This window comes from Patella vulgata, chromosome 6 (assembly GCF_932274485.2).
Source record: "Patella vulgata chromosome 6, xgPatVulg1.2, whole genome shotgun sequence".
NCBI lineage: Eukaryota > Metazoa > Mollusca > Gastropoda > Patellidae > Patella > Patella vulgata.
The window spans coordinates 1596964-1624442 of record NC_065884.2 but is presented as its reverse complement, the minus strand read 5'-3'; the positions used below and the strand labels follow the sequence as shown (position 1 = coordinate 1624442).

Genomic DNA, 27479 nt, shown 5'->3' with positions numbered 1-27479 from the left:
TGACGTCATTTCATTTTACCATTATGACGATTGAAGCCAGTGACGACATATTGGTTAACCCAAAACATTAAAATTAATTGGTTGTGTGCAGTGAATAAAGCTTTTATTTTGATAATATAATCCCAGAGGTAATTTGTTTTAGGTGAAAGGCAACACATGTACAGATATAAATAATGAATAATTAAGTTATAATAAATCATGTAGGCCCGAATTTACATAAAGTTATAGAATTGAAAATATCATCGGAAGAAGAGTACAACGGATTGTAGAAAATTACATTTATTACATTAAAATGTCATGACTTCGGATCAAATGAAATATAAATAAGACAAAGCTTTATGGATATAATAATAATCGAAATCAAATAAAACATTATTATTTCATCAAACTTGGTCAGTTATTGTCCTGTAAATAGGAGAAGTTTTGGATCTGGCGACTTATTCTTCATGTTGTGTCGCAATAATGCAATGTATTGTTTTTCTGTATAAAAATAAATGCAATATTTCTTGAATCTAGACCTAGGTGTGCGAGTTTTCCTGTTGTTCCGGTCATTACTTTTGTGGTTTTGGAGCCGAAATCACACTATGATGTGCCCGCCTGAAGTCCAGGTTCCTCTTCGGCGGAGGACGCAGAAATGAAATGGCCGATAAAATTCCCCATTGGACTTCTCGGGGCCGTAGCTGGTAATGTCGGTCGACCAAAGTAGAAAAGCCGGATTTCTTTACTCAGGAGTGCTAATTCAGTCCTTGAATACAGCGGCCTTTGGTTTCGCAAAATAAATTCAACCCAATGCCCATCTAAGCTCAATCCGTTGCATTCACAGAAATTTACGTTCCGAAAAACTGATAAAGCAAATACTGATGAGACACGAGAGTGACGCTAGACATCAATTACAAAAAAATTAATTAAATGAATAAACCAAAAACAATCGCACAATGCAGAATTTCATCATACCTTTTATTTTGTTGACTAGCAGGCAAAGGGATTTTTTCCCAACACAATATTATATTACATGGAGCGGCACGCCATATCGGCAACGGAATTAATTACAAAGACGCTGTTTTGGGTTAACCAATATGGCGTCATGCCGCCTCCACTTCATTAAAGCTTCTTGGTTAGAACCCTCCCCCCCCCCTCCAATATCCAATAAATCCTTGCTATACCTTTGTATTATATAAAAAGCACGCGTTTCTGGAATTCAACATGTTTATAGAATATGACCAACTTATTCATTATCGTAGCTATAATTCAACATGTTTATAGAATATGACCAAGTTATTCATTATCGTAGCTAGAATTCAACATGTTTATAGAATATTTAACACTGAAAATTGATTTAAGACTTTTATTTTAAAACATAAGATAATATGTCAATATGGTTGAATGCTTATTATTATTCAAAGCAAATAGACAGTATATTGTTTGTTAGTTATTGTTATAAATTTGTTTATAAAACACATGTTCTTGATAAAACCATCTTCCCAGCAATATGTTTGTTCGGTGTTCTTTTCACTTGACCTATTTAAATTACAGTAGATACATACATAGTACATCCGGGTAGGTTACGTTACATATTATATTAATCAATAATATTCTGTTTGACAATAGTTCCGGTTGTGTTCTACAGGTCCATCGGAACAAATTGAAATTAATATAAGAGGAGGGGAGGGGATGAGGTACCATCGGCCTGCCCCCAGGAAGAAAAATTAAGCTAGACTAAAAACCATTTGTAAGTTGGTATGTTTGTAAGTTTGTGTTACGTATTTATTACCCCCCCCCCCCCCTCCTGTGTTACATATAGAGGTTCTATTGTACACAGTTTGATAGTTTGATTTTTAGATTATTTAGATCTTTTTCAGTGCTTTCAATCTGATCCGCAATCTCTGTATATCTCTTGGCCAATTCAGTCTGCGTACCCTCGTGAAGATATTTTGAATTGGACACAAGATTATATACGTCGAGAGGTAAGGCTAGGAATGTCAGAGCGCTGCTACCAACTCTAATGACTCTAAGAATTCTTCCACCAAATCTAGCTACTCTAGGAATTCTAGCCGCCAGATTGGCGGCATTAGCAGCAGCATTCCCAGCTGCTTCGGGGAACAATTTTAGAAGGGCTTTAACACCCTTTGCGGTTAGTATCGATCCGCCTTTAGCGAATTTCACAGAATTATAAACAATCGCTAATGTGTCATTTAATTGACCCATCGACTCTTCGTCTTTTTTAAGAAGTTTGTTGATTTTTTCACGCGTGTTTTTGTTGATAACGTATTCAGTGATGGCCGCCACAGCACTAGTTAAGCCACCTGCTGCACTGAGGACATACCCCGTCCCTGTGAGAGCTAAAGAGCCACCGAAAGTGAAGGGTGCCCCTAATACCCCTGCAACTATCATGGCACCTCCGACAATACCAGCCGTACTTCCACTTATTTCACTTATCCTGACGTTCTTTGCCATCTCATTCAATTGTTTGGCTTCTTCCCGGAGAATTAGTACCAAAGCCTTTCTATTATCGGTTAAGGTCGTTAGCAAGGACACTGACTCTGATATGGATAACGGCAATCTGAAAATATATAATATAGAAATGAACGTTGACAAGTTGGTATACACACATCAATAGGTTTAATTGAGATTATTAGTAAATCCCATATATTTATATTTTAATATTTTAATATTGGCTCCTAGATCTATATTTAGATACTTCCAACATATCCCTTGTATATACCAGGGTATGGGTGATAGATTTCGTGAGCTGACATATACGCAATAGTGTGACAGGGACATTTCTAACTCGAGGACAAAACAACTTTTCCATATCAATTTGAGCAAGAAGCATTATATGATACATTAAAAAAAACTATATTAATTAATAAAATTGATTACGTCTCCTGGTCTTCACTCTGCGAACTATTTACATCCTGATCTTTACGCTCTTCTGGGTCCATTTCGCCTTTCTTATCCAATTGGTAAACCAAGTGTAAAGGTGTTCAACTAAAACAATACAGATAACTTGTCAATTAAATGTTTGGTATTCTGAGACTCATCGGGGTTCACAAAGGTTGTCAGCTAGTTTTCGTGCGATCCGATGGATTCGGCAATATTTAATGAAGGGGAAACAATAAAGTTTAACTTCCACTCGACACATAGTAGGTCATTTTGAGACTAACGTGTTTCAATTTTATATCAATGATTCGCTTGTGTGTAGGGTTCTTTAGCAGAGGAAGGAAACCGGGGGAGTCAGATAAACCGTACGAAGGAAGTTGTTCACGTGATCCTACTTCTTGTCACGTACAGGTAGGGAATCGAAACCACGCCGCTTGACTTAATAGCAGACCTTATGATACAGCGCGCACGCGTTAAGCAGTAGACCACACAACCCCTATTTTAATAAAGGTAAAGGTGGACCAGACCTCGTGCATCTGTAACAATTCTTTGTCAAAAAAAACCAAAAAACCCACATATAAAGAAGTTTCCCATTTCCCATTAGGTATAGTTTTCGGGCCATACTATATACCGGAAAACAACGGAAAACAATCGGAAAACAACGGAAAACAACCGGAAAACAACGGAAAACAACCGGAAAACACCATTTTATACTGAATACCGAAAAACACCGGAAAAACACTAAATACCGGAAAACATCCTAAATAGGTAACCCGGAGCCTGGTCCTCTGTGTGCGGTTTTGGACCAAGTGAGCGCCGATGAAGGAAGGGCAAGGTCATTACGATGTTCGTTTTACAAATAGTCCCCCCCCCCCCAAAAAAAAAAAAAAAAAAAAAAAATCCGATTTTTTTTGTCCAAAATTTTGTTGATGCCTATTATGTTTTTAATGTTTTAAAAGACGCAATCAGTCTAACTCCATCATTGACCATATTTTATTTTGTATTTTAATTTTAGATTTTAGTAAATTTCAGTAGATTTTAGTAAATTTCAGTAGATTTCAGTGTTTCAGTATTTCAGTAGATTAAACACTGCCCTCGGAGGGCCCCATTATATGCCGGTTGCGCCGGTCTCCTGATTCTTACCAGTAACGCTGTCGTCAGGGTGGTACGAATTAGTGGAAGGCACGACTAGGCCAACTCCTCCCTAGGTAACAAAAAATTGCATCATAAAACAGCAATTATCATCAAAAGCGAGTTAATAAATCTCTGAATAGTCCGAGTTGAAGTTCCAGGTTTAACCGCTATGTATCCTAATCACCAAACGAAATGGATGTCACGCAATTCTCGGACAGGCTGTAATCTGAAAAGTGTCTATCCTTTCCAAGAGCTATCCATCTCGTCGGAAGGGCTAAAAATCTACTTGTTTCTGAGCTTACTTTCATTCCAGGGTCAAATATAATCACTTGAACCATAATAATATTCAACATATTCCATCATATTCCGAGGGCCGCACAGAGGATTTTTTTCTGGATTACTTTTCGAGCTTTTTTCCCCAACTTGTTGACCAGTTTTCCTTGAGAAAACCCCAACTACATATTCTATCTTACTGCATTGACGGGAAGTGGTAAGCTGGACGTCTGTGAAAAGGGTTGATTGATAAATTTTCAAGGAAGCAATTGTTGTTTTTGCTTGTGAAATAGAGGACTCTAGCCGATGAGGCTACTTTCCCCCCGAGAACCTCAGGCAACCAATTTGTTTTATGTACTACTATCGTAATAAAACATTACTATGTTAACCACTTCCTGGTGGCTTAAGACTTCCCGTACCGAAATGAAGTGTACACTTCCTCCGAAGTGTTCATTTCCAACACACTTCTATAGACACTTCAAACGAAGTGTTAAAAAAACTCCACCGAAATGTTCATTTCTAACACACTTCCAAAAGATGGCCTGTTTTCACAACATTTCATCGTCACTTCTGAAAGATGGTCTATTTTCACAGCATGTCATTAACACTTCGGGGAGATAGTCTTTATACAACTACATGCCTTTCACACTTCTGAGAGATAGTGAAAATAGATGATCATTTCATCGTCACTTCTGAAAGACTATTAAAAAAACGATCATTTCGTTCACACTTCCGGGAGATAGATCATATAGATGATCATTTCATCGTCACTTCTGAAAGATAGTCTATATACAACTGCGTGTCATTAACACTTCTAAGAGATAGTGAAAATAGATGATCATTTCATCGTCACTTCTGAAAGACTATTAAAAAATGATCATTTCATTCACCCCCATCGACCGGCTCCGCTCATTAACAAAAAAAGGAAAAATTGTATGGATTTTAAAACAATTCAGGCGGTAATTATATATATATATATATATATATATATATATATATACTATTCAAAAAAAGTAGGGGATATTTGATTTTTAAGTGTTATTAAAGTCACCTAATGAAACTGACGAAGAAACAAATGACAAAATGAAATGAAGTTCACATTCATCGATTTATTCCAAATGATCGTTAGACTAAGTAAGGCACAGACTGACCATTATAAGGGTAAAATGATACCCGGGGTCAAACAGCAAAGTTACCACAGCATCACAACCAAGTCAGTAACGGGTAAATCCTCCTCTGTTTGCCAAACAAGCATTGATCCGACGTGGCATACTCCTAATGAGACGTCTAAGGTCATTTTGGTCCAGATTGTCCCATTCCTGTTGCAACGCAGCAGCAAGTTCTTGGACATTGGCAGGACGTTGTTGACGTTGACGTAACCTCTGTCCAAGCATGTCCCAGACATGCTCGATGGGGGAGAGGTCGGGACTCAGTGCTGGCCAAGGTAATGTGGTGATGTTCTGTTGTTGGAGGTAACCTGTAACGATCCTGGCCCTGTGACATCTTGCGTTGTCATCCTGGAAGATGAAACGGCGGCCATGACGTCGTGCGAACGGCACAACATGGACTGCCAAGATGTTGTCCCGGTAGTACTGGCCTGTAACACGCCCTGCAACAACATGTAAAGCCGTTCTTCCAGCAACAGTGATGCCTCCCCACACCATAACAGAACCACCCCCAAATCGATCATGTCTGATGACGTTAACGTCTTGGAAGCGCCCGTTTCGACGACGCCACACCCTCCTACGTCTGTCCAAAAAATCAACAGTGAACCTTGACTCATCTGAAAACATCACATTGCTCCAGCGTCGATTATCCCAGTGTTGACGATTCCTACACCAACGACGTCTTGCCTGAATGTGATGATCTCTCAAACAAGGGATCACGCGAGGACGTCGGGCGCGAAGGTGACCCCTATGCAGTCGATTCCGAATCGTCTTGCCACTCACTCTCACACCAGTGTCTGTTTGAAGACGAGCGCTGATCTGATTTGCTGTGATGACACGATTTCTCAAGGCCAAGGTACGGATAAATCGATCCTGGGCTTGAGTTGTCGCCCTTGGTCGACCTGAGCGTGGTCTGTCCTGTACAGATTGTGTATCACGGTATCTGGACCATAGCCTGCTTATGACAGACTGAGAAACATTCATCGTCCGCGCCACAACCGCCTGTGTTATGCCGATCTGTAGCATGCCAAGGGCACGTAACCTTTCATTTTGGGTAAGCCGACGCATATCAAAATTTGTTTTCTGGTCACTAAAACAATTAAACTGATGTTTCCACCCTGGAATTCAATGCCACAATGACTGTAACATTCAAAGTCAGAGTCGTGCAAATCTTGGGTTGGACCCCCATGATGATCCCAAGCATCACCTGCATGCCATGCGGTAGCTATTGGTGCGTTTGGGCGTCACATGTAACTGGAAATGTTTCTTCTGTTAGGTTCTATAGTGACTTTTTTCGTAGTCATTTGCATATTTTAGTATCATGCCCCCAAAATCAAATATCCCCTACTTTTTTTGAATAGTATATATATATTACCGCCTGAACTGTTTCAAAATCCATATTCATTAGCCTGCTCGATTGAAACAAATAAGTGAATGTACTGAAATATGGCGTCTGTCTAAAAATAGGTCATTAGCGGGGTTCGCTCTTCACGGAGTCCAAGTACTAGATACGCAGCTTATTATTGCGATATCCCCCCTTTCTGTATCGAGGAAATGAAATCCTGTATTCATTATTTACACATAATAATTAATCATATTGGTGGTTATTCGCTGTTTCGCTTCGTCTAAAGTCCAGTGGTACGGAACTCGTATTATTTGACGGGGATATGGCCGGGTATTTAAATTAAAAATATGGGTCTTAAAATACAAAATTCCAGATGTCATATTACGTATCACTGAAAAGCACGTTCTTTGATCTTTTCAAATATGTAAATTATTTTCTGGCGCATTTATATTTATTAACTTTGAAAAACAATCAATGTTGGATGGTCCTAAAATCTATTACCATGTTTACGGAGAGGTACTTTGTGTGTTGTTGTCCACCAACATGGCGGCGTCCTGTATCTAGGTCATGTATCGGATACCGGTACGCTCTATATAGACATAGACTATAATCAAAATGGCCGACGAGAATTGAATGTTTTGATAGTTGAATTTCATTAGGACCTAATGTGGCTTTGAACACACGGCATGCAAGCATGCCTGCCTTATTTGACATTATATTATTTCAGATTATACTGCCACCATGGGCCGTAGGCGTTATATAGCGATTAGCGACGATTCCCGAATGATCGAGATTTACGGTCGGCATTTCTTTTATCAGGCTACCGCTTCAAAATGTACACAAGTGAATGACGAGTTTTATGTAGGCTAATCTTACAAATAAACTTGCTATTTCTATCAATGATTCAGGTACCTATAATAACAGACCATCACGTGTAGGCTACACGGTAAAAGTAAAAGTAAATTTGCTGGAAATTTGGTTATCCTTATAAGACTTGATGTGTTGTGTAGGCTGCACGGTGCCGGTACATATTTAAAATATTTCATTCAATACCCGGTACGGTATTTTAAAAGACCAAAGCCACCAATAATACTCAATAGGCAATACATGTAGTTTTACATCTGACTGTCATAAAATTTTGTAAATGTATATGATAGCCTAATATTGCTGTGATATTTAAGCAAAACTTTATTAATATAACCAAATAATAAACTGGATCTTAGTAAAGCATCTAAAGAATGGGCTAATGTAAAGCAAATTAAGATTTGGCAAATAAAAATTCCATTTGGCCATAAAATATATAAACAATTTTGCATGTGAAAGTGATAGCTATAAATTGCTATATCCTATGTTTACAACATTATGCTGCTGACATTTTATTGTTGTTGAAATGAGTTAGTGCATATTGCTTTAAGCGCTGGACGCAGTAGCCGAATGATTCTGCCGATGAATCCGCGCTTAATGATTCGCGAATCAAACATGTTTGATAAATTCGCCCGAATTATACTTAATCACCAATCATCTTGAGAAGTCACGTGATTGTTTGAAGACATGGTCGCTGCCATGTTTAATCATGCGATGTCAAAGGTGATGCAATCGACTAGTGAATCAGGTGGGAGTATGCCGACTTATTTGGCTGAATGATTCGGCTAGTGTATCCACGACAGACCTTGTGATTTCATGTGCACACATTAAGCACAAGACCATTCAACCCCCACATTGAAAAAATGAAATGAAATGGGGTTTAACGTCCTACTGTTCTTCTCCTATGCTGGGCTAATGAAGACGGGCATACGCCATACAGTGTGCTATGAGGGAAATTTTGCCCGGGCAGCGGCACTATCGCCTACTCTTATATCGAATTCCAACTGCCAAGGGATCTTTTACGTGCATTCTAATGTATACACGGGACCTCGGTTTTTCGTCTCATCCGAAGGACTAGACAGCTGTCCTTGTCAGGCCCTTCGTCTTGCATCACTGGCAAGGGGGAACCACGCCGGAAAATCTCAATGAACTTTCTCGGCCAATGCAGGGATCGAACACCCGACCTCCAGGCTAGCGAGCCAGCGTCTTACCCACTTAGCCACGTGACCCCCTCCCACATTGAAAAGAAAAGACACAAGCAAAGAACTAAATGTTAGCCCAGAAGTTACCCGGTTTGTGTTGAGTGGACATTAAACCCCATTTTTCTCACTATCTCATATACAAACACAAAATGTGCAGTGTGCTGTGGGAAATTTTACCTTGACAGCTGCCATATGACCTACTCTTATATCAAATTAAAACTGCCATGGATTCTTTTACATGCTGGTTTTGATTCCGCAGTTGTACGTGACAAGGAATAGGGTCGCCTGTCCAACCTCGTGGGTTTTCTCCGGGTCCTATGGTTTCCTCCCACTGCTAAAGACCCCTACACGCAAGCGAATTATTGAAATAAAATTATACCATATGAAAAACCCCAAATGACCTAGTTTGTGTCGAGTGGACATTAAACCCCATTTCTCTCTCTCTCTCGGTCAGACAATTTGGGAGAATGCACACACAGCGGTGCTATATGAACAGTATGAACAACTAGATGCTGTTTCTTGCCAGGACCCTTGTCCGACACCACTGTCAATGGTAAATTATTCCGGAAATCCTGAGTAATTTTGTTGACATGCCGGGATCCAACCTGGGATAATTGAAGCATTTATTCTTAACAAAAAAGAATTACTCATGCTCTTATTATCAAAAAACGTTCGAAAAAGACACCCATTACATATGCCATACAGTGTGCAATGAGGCACTAAGGCCTTACATGTATCTTATTTCAAAATCCACCTGTCCAACTTTTCCATACACGCCAATGTGCATGTGTGATGTCGTTTTTTTTTTTTTTGTTGTGCCATCCGCACGACTATACAACTGTTTCCTTCTGGTCCCTATTTTTTTCTCCCACTACAAAAGACCCCTACAGCCAAATAATTGAAAAAAAATTATCCATGTGTTAGTCCTGCTATGGCGTAGTTTATGTAGAGTGGACATTAAACTTCATTTCTCTCTCTTCTTGCCAGGCCCTATGTCCTGCACCACTGGAAAGGGGGAACCAAGGCGTAAAATCTAGAAGAGCTTTCCTGGGCAATGACAGGATCGAACACGGGACGACTCGGATAGTGTGCCAACGTCTCACTCACTGAGGGGGGGGGGGGTGGATGACCGAATGGGTAGCACGTGCTCGCTGTATTATAAAGTCTGTCATTGAGTCAACTGGCGTGGTTTCGATTCCCCGGTTGTACGTGACAAGGAGTAGGGTCGCCTGTCCAACCTTGTGGGTTTTCTCCGGGTCCTCCGGTTTCCTCCCACTGCTAAAGACCCCTAAGCGGAAGCCAATTATTGAAATAAAATTGAACCATATGTTAGTATGAAATGACCTAGTTTGTGTCGAGTGGACATTTAACCCCATTTCTCTCTCTCGCACTGAGGCACAGTGTCTCCCAATATCAAGCAAGAATTTTCTTTGATCTGACAAGCTGGATTATATTCAATATACATGTAAGAACCAGAATTGTTTTAATTTGAGACAATTTTTTTAGATGTTTAAAATTATATTACATTCATTAAAGTGAAAAGAAATTGTACGACATGTACTTGTAAAGTTGTTTGATATATACAGCTTCAAAACAAATTTGATTTTGTAAAATAAAAAGTTACTGTAGGCCCTATTGAAATTTTCTCTTTCAGTATTTGACCAAATTTGTTATTGATGCCGACAAAATTTGGTTTTGATACCATAAATTAACCTTCCAATACACCTATGTATACTTTTGATAATACCGGGGGTTGGTTTTGGATGGTGAATGGTTATCGTAAGGTCTGTTATTGAGTCAACTGGCATGGTTTTGATTCCCCTGTTACGTGACTAGGAGTAGTCGCCTGTCCAACCTTGTGGGTTTTCTCCGGGTCCTCCGGTTTCCTCCCACTGCTAAAGACCCCTACGTGCATGCGCAAATTATTGAAATAAAATTGAACCATATGTTAGTCTCAAAAAGACATTAAGTAGGTCTGTAGTCTATATTAAAATTGCGAGAATCTGTCATTTAAAAAAAAACAGTCCTAGGCCTACGTAGGCCCTGAAATGAAATGAAATGGGGTTTAACGTCCTACTGTTCTGCTCCTGGTTTTGATTCCCCAGTTACGTGACTAGGAGTAGTCGCCTGTCCAACCTTGACGGTTTTCTCCGGGTCCTCCGGTTTCCTCCCACTGCTAAAGACCCCTACGTGCATGCGCAAATTATTGAAATAAAATTGAACCATATGTTAGTCTCAAAAAGACATTAAGTAGGTCTATAATCTATATTAAAATTGCGAGAATCTGTCATTAAAAAAAAAACCAGTCCTAGGCCTGCGTAGGCCCTGAAATGAAATGAAATGGGGTTCAACGTCCTACTGTTCTGCTCCTGGTTTTGATTCCCCAGTTACGTGACTAGGAGTAGTCGCCTGTTCAACCTTGACGGTTTTCTCCGGGTTCTACGCAGGGCTGTCGGTAATTTTTCACAGTTGATTAGCAGCACTGCTAATCAAAAAGTCCAAATTTGCCAAATTTGATTAGCAAATTTAAAAATTGATTAGCAGTTTTTCAGTTTCAACGTAAAACACCTAAATAACAAGATATTACTTTAATTCATAACAAATATGATTAGATTCCATTCTGACTATTTTTTAAATTCTTAGATTTTTTAGCACTGCCACAAGTACTTGTGACAGTTTGTGAATGTGATGTAGACATTTAGTTAGGTCTTATGTCTGAAGCCAATTCCTGACAGTGACTTCCGAAGCTCCACTCAATTTAATTGTTATTTTTTGTCACGTTAGAAATCTTCGTTAGAAAACAATTTGTCTGCTTTTTATCGTGTATTAGTTTACTATTTTTGTTCAACCGGGCGCACCTCGATTAACTTGATACACGCGATATAAACAATAATATTTTACGGGAATTTTTACTTTGATTTATCATTTTGAAATACGTTAACATGTATTTATTTCTTTTTATATTTTATTTACAATGCGTGGGGGATGAACTGGATTTATTTCTTTCAAAATGAATATGATATAATTACTTGATGTCTCGCAATGTGAGTGGTACCACTTTAATCCCCATTTCCGGTTTAATAGTCCCTATTCATAGAGTTATGTCCCTGTGTTATATAGTATTGTGTCTGGGTAGTTCGAGAAGAAAATGTCACGCGGAGAATTCAGTTTTGTTTATAAAGTTTTGTTTATAAAATTTTATTCAACATTTTATACACGTTGAAAGTGTTGAGTAAGCCTTCTAGTCTTCAAAATGTGGATTATTCTTGTGTCAATATCCAAAATGACAGGCATATTAATGATTCGCAGTAACTGCGAATCAAAAACGTTAGATTTTAATTTTTGGTTAGCAACGGACAACATATGTATCGCAAATTGCACTGCGATACTGGTTGTCGGCAGCTCTGGTTCTACGGTTTCCTCCCACTGCTAAAGATCCCTACGTTCATGCGCAAATTATTGAAATAAAATTGAACCATAGTCTCAAAAAGACATTAAGTAGGTCTGTAGTCTATATGGAAATTGCGAGAATCTGTCATTTAAAAAAAAAGAGTCCTAGGCCTACGTAGGCCCTGAAATGAAATGAAATGGGGTTTAACGTCCTACTGTTCTGCTCCTGGTTTTTATTCCCCAGTTACGTGACTAGGAGTAGTCGCCTGTCCAACCTTGACGGTTTTCTCCGGGTCCTCCGGTTTCCTCCCACTGCTAAAGACCTCTACGTTCATGCGCAAATTATTGAAATAAAATTGAACCATAGTCTCAAAAAGACATTAAGTAGGTCTGTAGTCGAATTCCAACTGTCAAGGGATCTTTTACGTGCACGCCAATGTGTACACGGGACCTCGGTTTTTTGTCCCACCCGAACAACTAGACAGCAGTCAGGCCCTCCATCCTGAATCACTGACAAGGGGAAACCACGCCGGAAAATCTGAATGAACTTTCTCTGTCAATGCAGGGATCGAAAACCCAACCTCCAGGCTAGCGAGCCAGCATCTTACCCACTTAGCCATGTCATCCCCGCGTAGGCCCTACACCTATCATATTTTCAATGACATCAAAGAAACTATAATTCATGAAAAGTTAAAATATTGAACAACAATGTTTTGATACAATAACTTCAACTTCAACTTTTTATTTGCATATTACGTCCATTAAGAACATATTTGCTTTGGAAATGTTTTGATACAATAATTAACATTTGCTTTCTGTTTATTAATATTATACTATTATTATTATTACAGCATATTTATAGTGCTCAGGGGAACTTACAGAGTGACAATACAAAAAAAAAACAATGTTAACAGTTGTATTATAAGTTCCATGGTAATAATATACTAAAATACAACAGGGTCAGATAGAATCCTGTTTAAATTAAATATGTGTTTTTAAGTGTTTTTTTAAATAAATATATAGAGATGTAGGCCTACAACATCTTAAACTAAATTTTTAATTGTAGGTCTAGTTGTAATTAAATTAGCCTATTAGTATAATCAAAATGGCGATCAAGTACCGGTATTTAAAAATATTGTTGACCTATTTATTTTTGTGGGTGTGTGGGTGTTACTGTGACCCAGATGTGAGATAATTAATACATCACAAGTCTCAAGCGAAATAGGCCTATAGCCCAGTTCTTGAAAGTTGTTAAGATATTGGAAAACAATGTTTTGATACATAATTCAACATTTTTTTAGGAAATAGATTTATAACCAAACACAAACAAAAGAATTTCTGTTAATGTTAATGATACCGGTAGTAAAAAATGATTTTTAACTTTCTAATTTTTTTTTACTCGTATTTTCTAAAGATCGCTAGGATTGGTCAATAATGACGTAAGTGAAATTTAATCCAATCGTAGCCTTCGTCTCATGTTATGGGCGCCATTTTTCTTTTCGCTAACTTGATTGATACTATTTAAAACAATTTAAGGTAAGTTATTATAATATTTCTCAAAGTTTTAATTGTTGTAAAGACCAGGTTTTTGTTATAGGTAGCCAATTTAATGATTAGTTACGATTTATCACTAACAACATGTCTAAGTTGCTGAAAATCGCGTAAAAATAAGTTTAGTGTGATTATGACTCATGACTAGCAAACAATTTGGATTTGGTATTATGCATGGCGTCGAAATGCCAATTTCATTGATTGATGAAGTACACCGAATTATTTATAATTTGACGAGTTGTCCCAGAAAATTCTTCAGTTTAATTTGAACTAGATCTATGCAGAGAATTGATTTATTCATTTCATTTTCATGGCATATCATTGCCATTGTGATTGTCGAATTGAGGCGCCATGGGTGTGTGGACGAGTTGACCAATGTCGTGTCAACGACTAACCAGTGTACATGTATTTTGATATTTGTGGACTACATAACTAGACTTTTTGTGTGGACGAGTTAACTGGCATTCATTTTGAATGATTACAGTTGTTTTCGGTAAATTTAAACTGTGGTACACTATATTGGTACTTGATGAAAAAAGGTGGATTTATTTCGTCTTTATTTTTTTTTTCAGAGGTTGTAAATTAATAATCCACCAGTGCGGTATGTGAAAAATGTGTCTAGACAAGATGGTAAATTGAAGTAAACTTATTTTGTCACCCTACATGTCTGTTATTCCATACATGGGCCGATGATCTGAAATCCGTTAGTTCAATGGTTCTTGAGGTTGATACATGGTTGGGCGGCCTGAGAATCTGAAAGTCAGATATAGAGATTACCCCTCAGTACTGCTGTCCAATAATCATACGTTCCCTACCTAATTCCCTGTAGTTTAAAGGCAGCTAATGCCCCGTAAATTTAAATCTTTCAACATTTTATTCCGATGGTCCCAATATTGAATAATTTCTCAAAGTATCATAAAATCTGTCATTGAGTCGACTGGCGTGGTTTCGAATCCCCGGTGGTACGTGGCAAGGAGTAGGGTCGCCTGTCCAACCTCGTGGGTTTTCTGCGGGTCCTCCGGTTTCCTCCCACTGCTAAAGACCCCTACGCGCAAGTGAATTATGTAAATATTTAAAAATTAAACCATATGTTAGTCCCGAAATGACCTAGTTTGTGTCGAGTGGACGTTAAACCCCATTTCTCTCTCTCTCCCTCGTTGCTGGAAAATAAAACATGACACATTCCTAACTCAACATTAACTTCTTAGGGCAAGTAGTTCAATGATTTCACTTGCCTGAAAATGAAACTGATTGCCAAAATGTACAAATTGCATCAATTTTGCTTTGTGGGATAATTAAGTCATATATGTGGGATTGTTTATGTAGTCTGATAAAAAATCTCCAGTTAACTTTTAATGTCGCTCCCCAGTCCTTTTTATGTGGACGTATATTGTCGTCGCCCCTGTCCGTCCGTCCACAATTGCTTGTGAACACTTTACAGGTCACAATTCTTATCCAATTTCAACGAAACTTGAAATATAGGTTTATCTCCGCAAGATCTCGGTTCCTTTCGATATTAATATTAGCATGTATCGGACCGTAACTTCGTGGATTATGGCCCATGATTTTACGTAAAATCGCGTTTTTAGGTTGTGAACACTGTCGAGGTCACAATTTTTATCCGATGTGGTTTAAACTTTAAATGTATGTTTATAACCCACAGATTTCGGTTCCTTTCGATATTCGCGCATATCGGACCATAACTTCCTGAATTATGGTCCCTGATTGTACGAAAAATCACGTGTTTAGCTTGTGGACCCCATAGAGGACACATTTTTTATCAGATTTAAAAAAAATGTGTGAATATATCACCGTTACACCCTAAGAATGGTTGAGTTCGAATTTTGTAAAAATCGGACTGAAACTGACGGACAAAATGGCCGCCCCTCGTTCGCAAATACATGTAATGTCAAAATATTGCGTATCAGGGTTGTGAACTGGAGGTCACAATTTTCATCTGATTTTGATAAAATTTGAAATGCATGTTTATAACCCACAGATCTCAGTTCCTTTCGATATTCGCGCATATCGAACCATAACTTCCTGAATTATGGCCGAAAAATCACGTTTATAGCTTGTGGTCCCCCTAGAGGTCATAATTATTATCCGATTTAAAAAAACGTTTGAATATTTCACCGTTATACTCTAAGGATGGTTGAGTTCGAATTTCGTAAAAATCTAACCAAAACTGACAGACAAAATGGCCACACCTCATTGTCAAATGGCGTAAAAATATGGTATATTAATGTTGTGGACCCTGTAGAGACTTGAAATGCATATTTACAACGCAAAGATCTTTCGATATTCGTGCATATTGGATCATAACTTCCTGAATTATGGCCCTTGATTATATGAAAAGTCGCGTTTTTAGGATGTGATCCCTCAAGATGTCACAATTTTTATCCGATTTAAAAAAAACGTTTGAATATATCACTGTTACACCCTTATGATGGTTGAGTACGAAGTTTTGTACAAATTGGACCAAAACTGCCGGACAAAATGGCTGCTCCTCGTACGCAAATATTGTAAATATATGGTATATCAAGGTTTTTGGACACTCTGGAGAGAGGAAACAAATTTAATCAGATTTTGATGAAACTTGAAATACATGTTTATAACCCAAAGATCTTGGTTCCTTTCAATATTCATGCATATCGGATCGTAACTTCCTGAATTATGGACCTTGATTGTACGAAAAATCACTTTTTTTGAGCTTGTTCTCTGTCCATCTCTTGCAAAATGTGGGCAAATCATGCATGACAACCGCTTGTTAAAAAATGTATGGGGATTGTTCATAAATTGCTGCAATTAAATTGTATCTTTTTCTCACTATACATGTAACTCATACCCTCGTATGTAGAACGGAGGGGCTGACAAGGAAAGCTGCCTAGTCGTTCGGATGGGACGAAAAACCGAGGTCCAGTGTAAACATTGGCGTGCACGTAAATGATCCCTTGGCAGTTGGAATTCGATATAAGAGTAGGCCGTAGTGCCGCTGTCCGGGCAAAATTTCCCTCATAGCACACTGTATGGCGTATGCCCGCCTTCATTAGCCCAGGTTAGGAGCAGAACAGTAGGACGTTAACCTCCATTTCATTTCATTTCATTTCATACCCTCATCTTTGAGAAGAATCATCCCATCTGATCTAAAAAGATAATTTTATGTTTTCAGATGGTGAGCTTGTGACCCGGATGGATGAATGATGGAAAGACAAATAATAAGTGCTGTATACAGTATTTGGTATAAATCAGTCATTGAAAGTCATTACAGCTGAAGATTTTAATGACGCTCTGTACCGGTACTAACAATGTTGATTACAGTCAATGGAAGGTAATCCTTTGTATGCATTTACATTTCAATACAGTCATATATTTCCGTCATCCACTCCTGTGGTCTGTCATCCATATTTGTCTTAGCACAATACAGGCCTTAGTCTTAGTTAATCCCCTTTCCTTCATGGATTATAGCACCTGATTGTATTGAAAAAATCACATTTTGAGCTTGTGAAACCTCCAGGAATCACAGTTTTTATCTGATTTTAAAAAAAAAAAGGTTCAACTATATCACCGTTACATCTTAATAACAGTTAAGCTCAAATTTCGTGAAAATCAGACTGAAATTGCCCAACAAAATAGCCAAGGTTTTGGACCCATCTAGAGGTCGCAATTTTGAACTTAAAATGTATGTATATAACCCAAAGATCCCAGATCCTTTCAATATTCGCGCATATTGGGTCGTAACTCCCTGGATCTCATTTCCTTTCAATATTCATGCATATCAGACCATAACTTATAGATTATGGCCCCTGATCGTATGAAAAATTGCATTTTTAGCTTGTGGACCCTTTAGAGTGACAATTTTTATGATAAAACTTGAAATGTATGTTTATATCCCAAAGATCTCGGTTCATTAGAATATTCAGGCATATCGGACCAAAACTTATGGATTATGGCGACTGATTGTACAAATCACATTATAGAGATCACAATTGTTATCCAATTTTGATGAAACTTAAGTCGCTTTTTGGGCTTGTTCTCTGTCCACCTCTTACAAAATGTGGGTGTATCTTGCATGGCATCTGCTTGTTTTCACTGTGTCTCTTAGTGTTTCCATGGGAATCTGGGGGGTTGGATGGCCGACTGGTTAGCTCATGTCTGTCATTGAGTTAACTGGCATGGTTTCGATTCCTCAGTTGTATGTGATGAGGAGTAGGGTCAACTGTCCAATCTCATGGGTTTTCTCCAGTTTCCTCCCACTGCTAAAGACTGCTACGCGCTATCGAATTATTGAAATAAAATGGAACCATATATTATACCCGAAATGACCTAGTTTATATCGAGTGGACGTTAAACCTCATTTCTCTCTCTCTCCGCAGGAATTTAGTATTTTCTAGTAAGATTGGGTGTCTCTACTTTCCATATCCAAACTTACCATATTTTATTCGAAATAATCTCCCTATAATTACTTTTTTCGGAATGCATCTTTAACTGAACATTTTTTTTTGTTTTAATTTCAGGTTAATCAAACCTATGAATGTGGTCGAATAAGGTGTGGAGTTGATTAATAGCAACATTGAATGTGGGTTGAATATGGTGTGTTAAAGATGCAAGAAAACACACGAAATGTGTAAACTGTAATGGATTATAGCCTGGCGCTATCCAAATTACAAAACACCTGCCCTTGAGTCTATGAATATTTATTTTTTATGGCACCCACATTTTCATGTCGCTGCCTCTGTCCGTCCAGATGTACCTCCGGTGAAATTTGTTTGTGGTCACAATTATCCGATTTGAATGAAATTTAAATGTATATTTATATTCAAATCATCTGGGATCGGATTCATTTTGAACTCTAACCTCATGGATTATGGCCCCTTATATTGTGGAAAAATTGGGTTTTTAGCATGTGGGCACATCCAGAGGATTTTGGAATAGAAAATTACACCTGATTGTACGATCCATTGTTTTTAACTTCTGGATCCTCTAGAATTCTCAGTTTTATATGCCAACATTTCCCATGCCCGAATTAACCCCTCTTTGCTGAAGATTTGGCTTTCGAGTTCAGAGTTATGCCCCATAGCCAAAAACTTTGAATTTGATAGGAGTTACAGTTTTTAACCGATCCTTTTCAGATTTAGTGTGAAGCATTGGATTCATGAGATCACAAACCCCAACGATATGCAGCGATTCGAAGATAACCTTTTGAAAAAAGCTTGTGAATGTGATGAGGCTACAATGTTTTAATTTGCCGTGTAGCATTGGGACCATGAGAGGACAAATCCAATAAATTTCAGCAATCCACACTTAACCCACTTTTTTGGAAATCATGTGAACGTGATAAGGCTACAATTTTTTTAACAGATTTTTTTCTAATTCTGTATGAAACATTGGAACAATGGGTGATTAGCCTTATTTATATTCCTTATTCTCTTTTGCAATATGTGGGTGTATCTTAGATGGCAACCACTTGTTAATTGTATCAATTGTGTTGTAATATTTTGAAAACAATAATAAATATCAAAGTGGTGTTTTGTTTCATATTTGCGGTTTTTCAGCACAACTAGGATTATTCAGTGTGCTATGAGGGAAATTTAGCCCAGATGTGGCTTTTCTGAATTGTCCTCTTTTAATTACACAGGTTTCTTTTTTTTACATGGACGACAATTTCTACATGGAACTTTGGCTTTTCAGCCCCATCACTATCACAACCAAACACCATCCTTTGCCAGGCCCTAGATCTACTGATCAGGCGAACGGTGCAGAAAATCCTGGGAGAGTGGAGTAACTTTCATGACTGACACTGGGATCAAGTACAGCCCCCCCCCCCCACCTGGTTTGTGAGCTAGGCCTCACACTGTTGAAGTCTGTAACCTTACTGTGTAGAAGTGATAATAACAACCAATAAGCACTGGGTTAAAGTGAGAAAAACACCCGATAAGCACTGGGTTGAAGTGAGAAAAACACCCGATAAGCACCGGTTTGAAGTGAGAAAAACACTCCATAAGCACTGGGTTGAAGTGAGAAAAACACCTGATAACCACTGGGTTGAAGTGAGAAAAGCACCGGTTTGAAGTGAGCAAAACACTCGATAAGCACTTGAGTTGAAGTGAATAAAACACTCAATAAGCGCTGGATTGAAGTGAGCAATACACTCGATAAGCACTGAGTTGAAGTGAGAAAAACACCCGATAAGCACTGAGTTGAAGTGAGAATAACACCCGATAAGCACTTGGTTGAAGTGAACACTTCGTTGAAGCCTAATTTGCATATTTGGCATGGCTTCTTCCGCACTTCAACATCATTTCTGCCTTCTTTATTTCATTGAAAATTTGAAGTGTTGTTACGGAAGTGTGGTAGAAATGAACACTTCAGATATCAAATTTTTCACTTCGAGCACGTCTCGGTTTAGTGTCACCTACACTTCATATGGGTGGCGTCATCACTTCATTTGCGTGAGGGTTACACCGAATGCGTATTCGGAAAAAAAATGTCCCCGAGAAAGTGTTTTTTCCGACAATCGATATTCGAGATGTCTTCTGTTGCACAAATTATGCTGCACTGTGTCAGGGGCGTGCTGGCCCAGGCCCCCATTAAACAATAAGTCCACCCGTATAAGCGGGCTCCCCTGAGAGCTCTAATTTTCAAGCGGAATCCCCTCAAAAAATTGAGAGTGCGCACGCGAAAAATCATACATACACAACGATTAGTAAAATATATTATGCTTACGTGCAAATGTCTGTCACCTTAAGGTGAAATGGTCTTTGATTAAAACTTTTGCCGACTACAGCAAAGTCATAAAGTGGAGTCAGAGAAAGGTAGCATCCCCCAGAACCCCCTACCAGCGGCGCGCCTTCGGGACCAGTACGCCCCTGCACTGTGTAAGAACTTGCATCCTTTGATCTGAAGATTGTAGATGGAAAAGTATCATTTGCACTATTTCAAAGTAAACCTGCATTTTCGTATATCATCCCGTAATTTGTGATTAATGACAATGACTGTGGAAATAATATGGGTTGAGGAAAGGAAGATCTATGTTCGTCACATGACTGGACAATTCCACCCCCGTCCCACCAGCGGCGCGCCTTCGGGGCCAGTACGCCCCTGCACTGTGTAAGAACTTGCATCCTTTGATCTGAAGATTGTAGATGGAAAAGTATCATTTGCACTATTTCAAAGTAAACCTGCATTTTCGTATAACATCCCGTAATTTGTGATTAATGGCAATGACTGTGGAAATAATATGGGTTGAGGTACGGAAGATCTATGTTCGTCACATGACTGGACAATTCCACCCCCGTCCCACTCTGACGATGATCCCTCCCGGAGCGGCGCGGCGCGCTCTCTAAAAAAATCTCGGGCACAGTTTACCTTCTAAGTTTTCCGGTAGCTATTTAGTAACCCGGAGTTTGGTCCTCGTGTGTGGTTTTGGACCAGGTAAGCGCTGATGAAATAAGTTCATTAACATACAAGCGAGCGATCGCCTACGGTCAAAGAAAAATTTCTTTTCAGTTTTTTTTTAACCATTTCTGCTCCCAAATTTATCCAGTATTTTTCTCTGTAAAATTATTTTCTACGGAATGTTTTTTTGTAAAACCAATTTTTCGGAAAAATTCGATTTTTTTCTTTTTGTGACAAAACTTTTTTCGTCAAAAAAATTTTGGAGAAAAAAAAATCGGAAATTTTTTTTGGGGGGTGGGGGGGCTATTTGTAAAACGAACATCGTAATGACCTTGACCTTCCTTCATCGGCGCTCACTTGGTCCAAAACCGCACACAGAGGACCAGGCTCTGGGTTACCTATTTAGGGTGTTTTCCGGTATTTAGGGTGTTTGTCTGCGATATCACCTCGGTGGAAGCGGACGTAAAATACAACTAACACTAACTAATTTAGGGTGTTTTCCGGTATTTAGTGTTTTTCCGGTGTTTTCCGGTATTCAGTATAAAATGGTGTTTACCGGTTGTTTTCCGGTGTTTTCCGGTTGTTTTCCGGTTGTTTTCCGGTATATAGTATTGCCGGACATTTTCTATTATTAAGCAGTTGTATATTATTATCACCGTGATTCATGAGTTTTTATACGCCCACATTTTCATGTGGACGTATTATGCCATCGCCCCTGTCCGTCCGGACGTCCGTCCGTCCACAATTGGAGGGTCTAGAGCACAAGTGATCTAACAACCAACTAAAATGGTTGGTAGTTAGATCACTTGTGCTCTAGACCCTCCAATTGTTTGTGGACTCTCTACAGGTCACAATTCTTATCCGATTTCGACGAAACTTGAAATATAGGTTTATCCCCAAAAGATCTCGGCTGCTTTCGATATTGGCATGTATCGGATCGAAACTTCATGGATTATGGCCCCTGTTTGTACGAAAAATCACGTTTTTAGCTTGTGGACCCTATAGAGGTCACAATTTTTATCCGATTTTCTTGAAACTTGCAATGTAAGTTTATAACCCAAATATCTCAGTTCCTTTCGATATTTGCGCATATCGGACAGTAACTTCCTGAATTATGGCCCCTGATTGTACGAAAAATCACGTTTTTAGCTTGTGGACCCAATAGAAGTCATATTTTTTATCCGATTTATAAAACCGTTCTATTATATCACCGTTACACCCTAAGGATGACTGAGTTCGAATTTCGTGATAATCGGCCCAAAATTGACAGACAAAATGGCCGCCGTTCGTTCCCAAATAGCGTAAGAATATGGTATAGCAAGGTTGTGGACCCTATAGGGGTCACAATTTTTATCCGATTTTGTTGAAACTTGAAATGTAAGTTTATAACCCAAAGATCCTGGTTCCTTACGATATTCGTGCATATCGGACCGTAACTTCCTGAATTATGGCCCCTGATTGTACGAAAAATCACGTTTTTAGCTTGTGGACCCTATAGAAGTCATAATTTTTATCCGATTTAAAAAACCGTTCTATTATGTCACCGTTACACCCTAAGGATGACTGAGTTCGAATTTCGTGAAAATCGGCCCAAAATTGACAGACAAAATGGCCGCCGTTCATTCTCAAATAGCGTAAAAATATGGTATATCAAGGTTGTGGGCTCTATAGAGGTCACAATTTTTATCCGATTTTGTTGAAACATGAAATATAAGTTCCTTTCGATATATGCGCATATTGAATTGTAATTTCCTGAATTATGGCCCTTGATTGTAGGAGAAATCACTTTCTTGTTAGCTTGTTCTCTATCCATCTCTCGAAAATGTGGGCGTATCCTGCCTGGCAGCCGCTGGTTTTAGTTTTTGAAGAGATGGAAAAGACCAAAAAGAACGCTAAAAATATTTTCTACGGATGGATATAGAAGCGGGACAGCACAGCAGAAAGAGAAATTAATCTTCAACAGCTTTCATATTACAACATTTGCATAATCTTTTATATCTTTCGATTTTATTATATCGGTCGATTTCAATGTTTAGTTGCAGAAGACCACAACGAAAATGACATATAACAGTTTTATATTTTACTTGAATATTCGATTTGAGGTAAGTTTCTGGTTCGTTCATGAATAGTTTTATATAATTTATAAAACCATAGTTTAGTTGAGTCTTCTATTGTTTCGAACCATTTCTGGTAAAATTGATCTTTTATACGAAGTTCTATTTGTGATAAAATTGATATATCAAAAGCATTTTGAAGATCCCATATACAGGAAAACCCCACGTTATTTAAAATTAATTTAATTTCAGATTCCAGCTGCCCAGTTTAAAGAACCGCGTATCGAATCATTATATAAAAGAGTATATACATTAGATAATAATGAATTATTTTCCTTCAATACTTTGAACCAATATCCTATTATTCTTATTTGACGCTTAATTATAGCTGGGAACATTCCTAATTCGCCTAGTATAGCAGCGACAGCACAGTTTTTACCTACTTTTAAAATATATCTCATAAAATCATTTTGTACTTTATCAATTGATTTAGCTTTATGAAAACCCCAAACTTAACAGGCATAGTTAAAAACAGACGAAACCATGGTGTTAAATAATTGACAGTAAACAACTGGATTAAAATAAAAGTGCCCCCTTTGCTTTTCTGCCCTGTGACGCCACGCGTTTTTCTGTTTTAGAGAATATACCATTATCACATAATAAAAGACCCAGATATATGTATTGATTGACAATTTCATGTTGTGTTTCATGAATATAAAATTTTAAGTTTATTGATAGCCTACCACGGTGAAATATAACTATTTTTGTGTTCTTAGCATTTATTTCTAAATTCCAATTTGACAATAGTGCATAAATTTATTTAAAAGTAATTGTAAAGTTTCCGGTTTCATAGCAAAGAGGGCAGTATCGTCTGCAAAGAGTAATGAATATATAGTGATATTTTCTAGGTGTTTAAAAATTTGTATCATCGTAGAATAAAAACTCTCTTAGGTCGTTAATAAATATTAAAAATAAAAGCGGTGAGAGTGATTCGCCTTGTTTAACTCCTGACATACTGAGAAATGACGTAGATAATTTACCTTTAAACTTAACAAATCTGTTCACTTTACCGAGTTGTACTTTTATCTTTTCTAAATCCAAACTGAGTTTCAACTAATTTTTTATTGCTTTCGCACCAAGCGTACAGTCTATGATTTAGAATAATAGAAAAGATTTTTGAAAAGTTGAAATCCCCCTATAGTTGTCCGGTATATTAAAATCACCCGCTTTTCGTAAGGGAACTAATATGCTATCTTGCCAGCACTCCGGATAACAACCACTATCATGAATTGAATTAAAAATTAGAGGCAATAAATTAATGAATACTTTCAATAAAAAATTCACTACATAATTGATCAATACCACTACTTTTATTCCTTTTCAATTTCATAACTGCAAGTAGTATTTCATCATTTGAAATAGGTTTGTCTAGTTGATCACATTTGCTATTGTTGACAAAAGTTAAATCAAATTGGGGATTAGTTTCAGAACCTTTGCCATACACACTTTCGAAATACTTTAAAAATTCACATGATGTCAGATTTGAAGCTTTAAAGATTTATTTTTATTTATAGCATCCCAGAATGCTTTGAAAGGGCACACAGATGAGATCCCAAGGCTTTATCGTATTTCAACTTAGACTTTCTTTTAATTTGAATGAACTCACTTCGATGCAGATTGAATAATATTTTGTTGAATAATATTTTGTTAAACTTACATCGATATTTTAGAGAAATATTTCTACTTTCATTAAATTTCTTTGGGGCTAATTTACAATCACTGCCAAACCATTTAATTTCTTTAAGATTCCCTTTTTTATCTCAGATTACATGGTTGGTTTTAGGTTTACCAAATCACGCAAAACATCAGTGATATCTCTGACAAGAATACGAATGTTACCGTTATTACACAAAACAATGGTATTTAGAGCTTCATACGTGCTTATAACTACCTCGCGAAATTCATTAATCCTCAATACGTCCCATTTAATACCATGTTCTATCGTCGTGTTCTCTCTAGCGTCATTACTTATATTGCCATTGATATCTTTTAGAGATTTAAATGTAGTTTAAATTTTAAAGGTGAATGGTCCGAAAATTCTGCTACATCGTAAACTTCAAAATTATGTATAAGATTTAAATAATCATTTGGGACTAAAAGGTAATCTATAACACTTGTTCCTTTTGGTGAACAAAACGTAAATTTACCTAAATTTTTATCTTCGCCTAGCCGACCATTGGCGATTAAAGAGTAGCTTGATTGGCATAGATCAATTAATTTGTTTCCAAACAAATTTTGAACTTTATATTGAGATTGTTGAGGAATATTATTACTAGTATTACAATCATGAGCTAATGTGCCAATACATCTATCTAAATTATCATTTTCTATTTGTTCAGATTCATCTCTTGTTCTGCCGTTGAAATCCCCACATATCAAAGCTTTACCTTTGTTAGAATATTGGACATAAATCTGTTCTATCTCAAGAAATATATCAAAAGTACATATATTGTGGAATGAACTATTATCTGGCGGGATATATGCAAAAATAAGATAAACATCTTCAAAAGATTCAAACAAAGATCGATCTATCTTAACGAAACATAAACATAACTCGATTTCCTGACATTAATTTGCTTCTACTCCGAAACCCAGAAAGGAGGATCGCTTGTCTAACATAAATCGATTTCCGAACATTAATAAAGTTTGTACTTACCGTGATTATGGATTAGCAGTGTTCCCGGTCAACAGATTCTGTGACAGTCACCGTCAGACTTGCGTTTAAATACTATTTTTCAAAACGGATATTGCGAATGTCTTTGTTTCGCTGCCCACTTATGTCTAACATGCTCTGATAAATTTATTTATTATTCGAAATAAATAGATGATATCATATACTCAAGTTTAAAAAAAACAAAAAAAAAACACTAGCAGATGACGTCAAATAGTTTATACAGACAACGGAAGACCTAGAATGATTATGTTCAAATGAAAATATAATATGGACAAATCCTGAAAACAGTGTGAAGTGGAATGGGGTTTAACGAACTACTGTTCTGCCCCGACTGGGCTAATGAAGACGGGCATACGCTATACAGTGTGCTATGATGGAATTTTTGCCCGGGCAGCGACACTATGACCTATTCTTATGTCGAATCCTAGCTGATCTTTTACGTGAACGCGAATGTATACACGTTGGCTCACCATGGAAAAAGCCCTCTATAGGCGATCGATTTTCATTTTTTGATATTTTTGATCCTTAATGGGTGTACTTTCCCTAGATAATGTTCAAAACTGCCGGCAACTCACCGCGAATGTAGTAATAATTGATTTTGAAATGACTGTTATAGCATCAGTAACGACACCCTAAGTACCCGTAGTCCGGTGGGGTGGGATAGCCCAATGTTTAGCACGTGCGCGCTATATCGTAAGGACTGTCATTGAGTCAACTGGCGTGGTTTACATTCCCCAGTTGTACGTGGCAAGAAGTAGTGACTCCTGGGGCGCCCATTAAAATAAAATGAGAATAATAATGGAAAGTTTTATCTTTTTTTATAGTTACATAAATCTACCTACGTGCAAAAAAAGATGTGTGAACAATTCAATGTCAAGGTCGTCCCCGTCTAACTGCACCCATCAGCGTGGGTTGTTGCCTACGTATTAATGATTTTATTGCCATTTTTGACACTCAGTGTTTAGTAACAGTCTAATTCGCCCTTTTCTTGTTCGGCTTAACGTCCGTTTCAAACCAGGATGCACCATTTAATCAAATTATGTTAGATGATATGGGAATCGATGAAATTTGACATCGTACTTCCAAGTTCATAAATGTCTAATTATTTTCTGATACTGCCTTCGTATAAATGATTACATTTACAATTTAGCACTAGCGGGGGGAATGGGTGGTCGAATGGTTAGCGTGTGGGCGTTGTATCATAAGATCTATCATTGAGTCAACTGACGTGGTTTCGATTCGCCTGTTCAGCCTCAGCTCGTGGGTTTTCAACGGGTCCTCCGATTTCCTCTCACTGCTAAAGACCCCTACTCGCAATCGAATAAAACATCAACCATGTGTTAGTCCGGAAGTGACTTAATTTGTGTCGAGTGGACGATAAACCCAATTTCTCTCTCTCTCTCTCTCACCTTTAGTCCGGAAATAGTCCGACAAACCTGGAAATATAATCCACTTAATGTTTTGTGATGGATTTTATATCTTCAGTAT

General features: G+C 37.8%; 1 protein-coding gene and 1 long non-coding RNA gene across 3 annotated transcripts; one reads left to right on the top strand and one right to left on the bottom strand.

Annotated features, from left to right (window-relative positions):
* Positions 1–212: 212 nt before the first annotated feature.
* LOC126824826 (apolipoprotein L3-like) lies at positions 213–26085 on the bottom strand. Of its 2 annotated transcripts, XR_008788520.1 has the most exons (4): positions 25974–26085; positions 2881–2988; positions 1459–2560; positions 213–480 (listed from the first exon to the last, which is right to left on the bottom strand). XR_008788520.1 is itself a non-coding variant. In XM_050554228.2 (3 exons), the coding sequence occupies exons 2-3, from the start codon at positions 2940–2942 to the stop codon at positions 1807–1809; spliced, it is 816 nt and encodes a 271-aa protein (XP_050410185.1). In that variant the 5' UTR covers positions 2943–2988; positions 25974–26085; the 3' UTR covers positions 1420–1806. The 2 variants fall into 2 exon arrangements, 1 of the variants encoding a protein (XP_050410185.1); XM_050554228.2 differs by lacking the exon at positions 213–480 and having other exon boundaries at positions 1420–2560.
* On the top strand, positions 14372–18731 carry LOC126824829 (uncharacterized). The gene is made up of 3 exons (XR_007681638.2): positions 14372–14435; positions 16978–17136; positions 18323–18731. It is a non-coding gene; the product is annotated as an uncharacterized LOC126824829 (long non-coding RNA).
* Positions 26086–27479: the final 1394 nt, after the last annotated feature.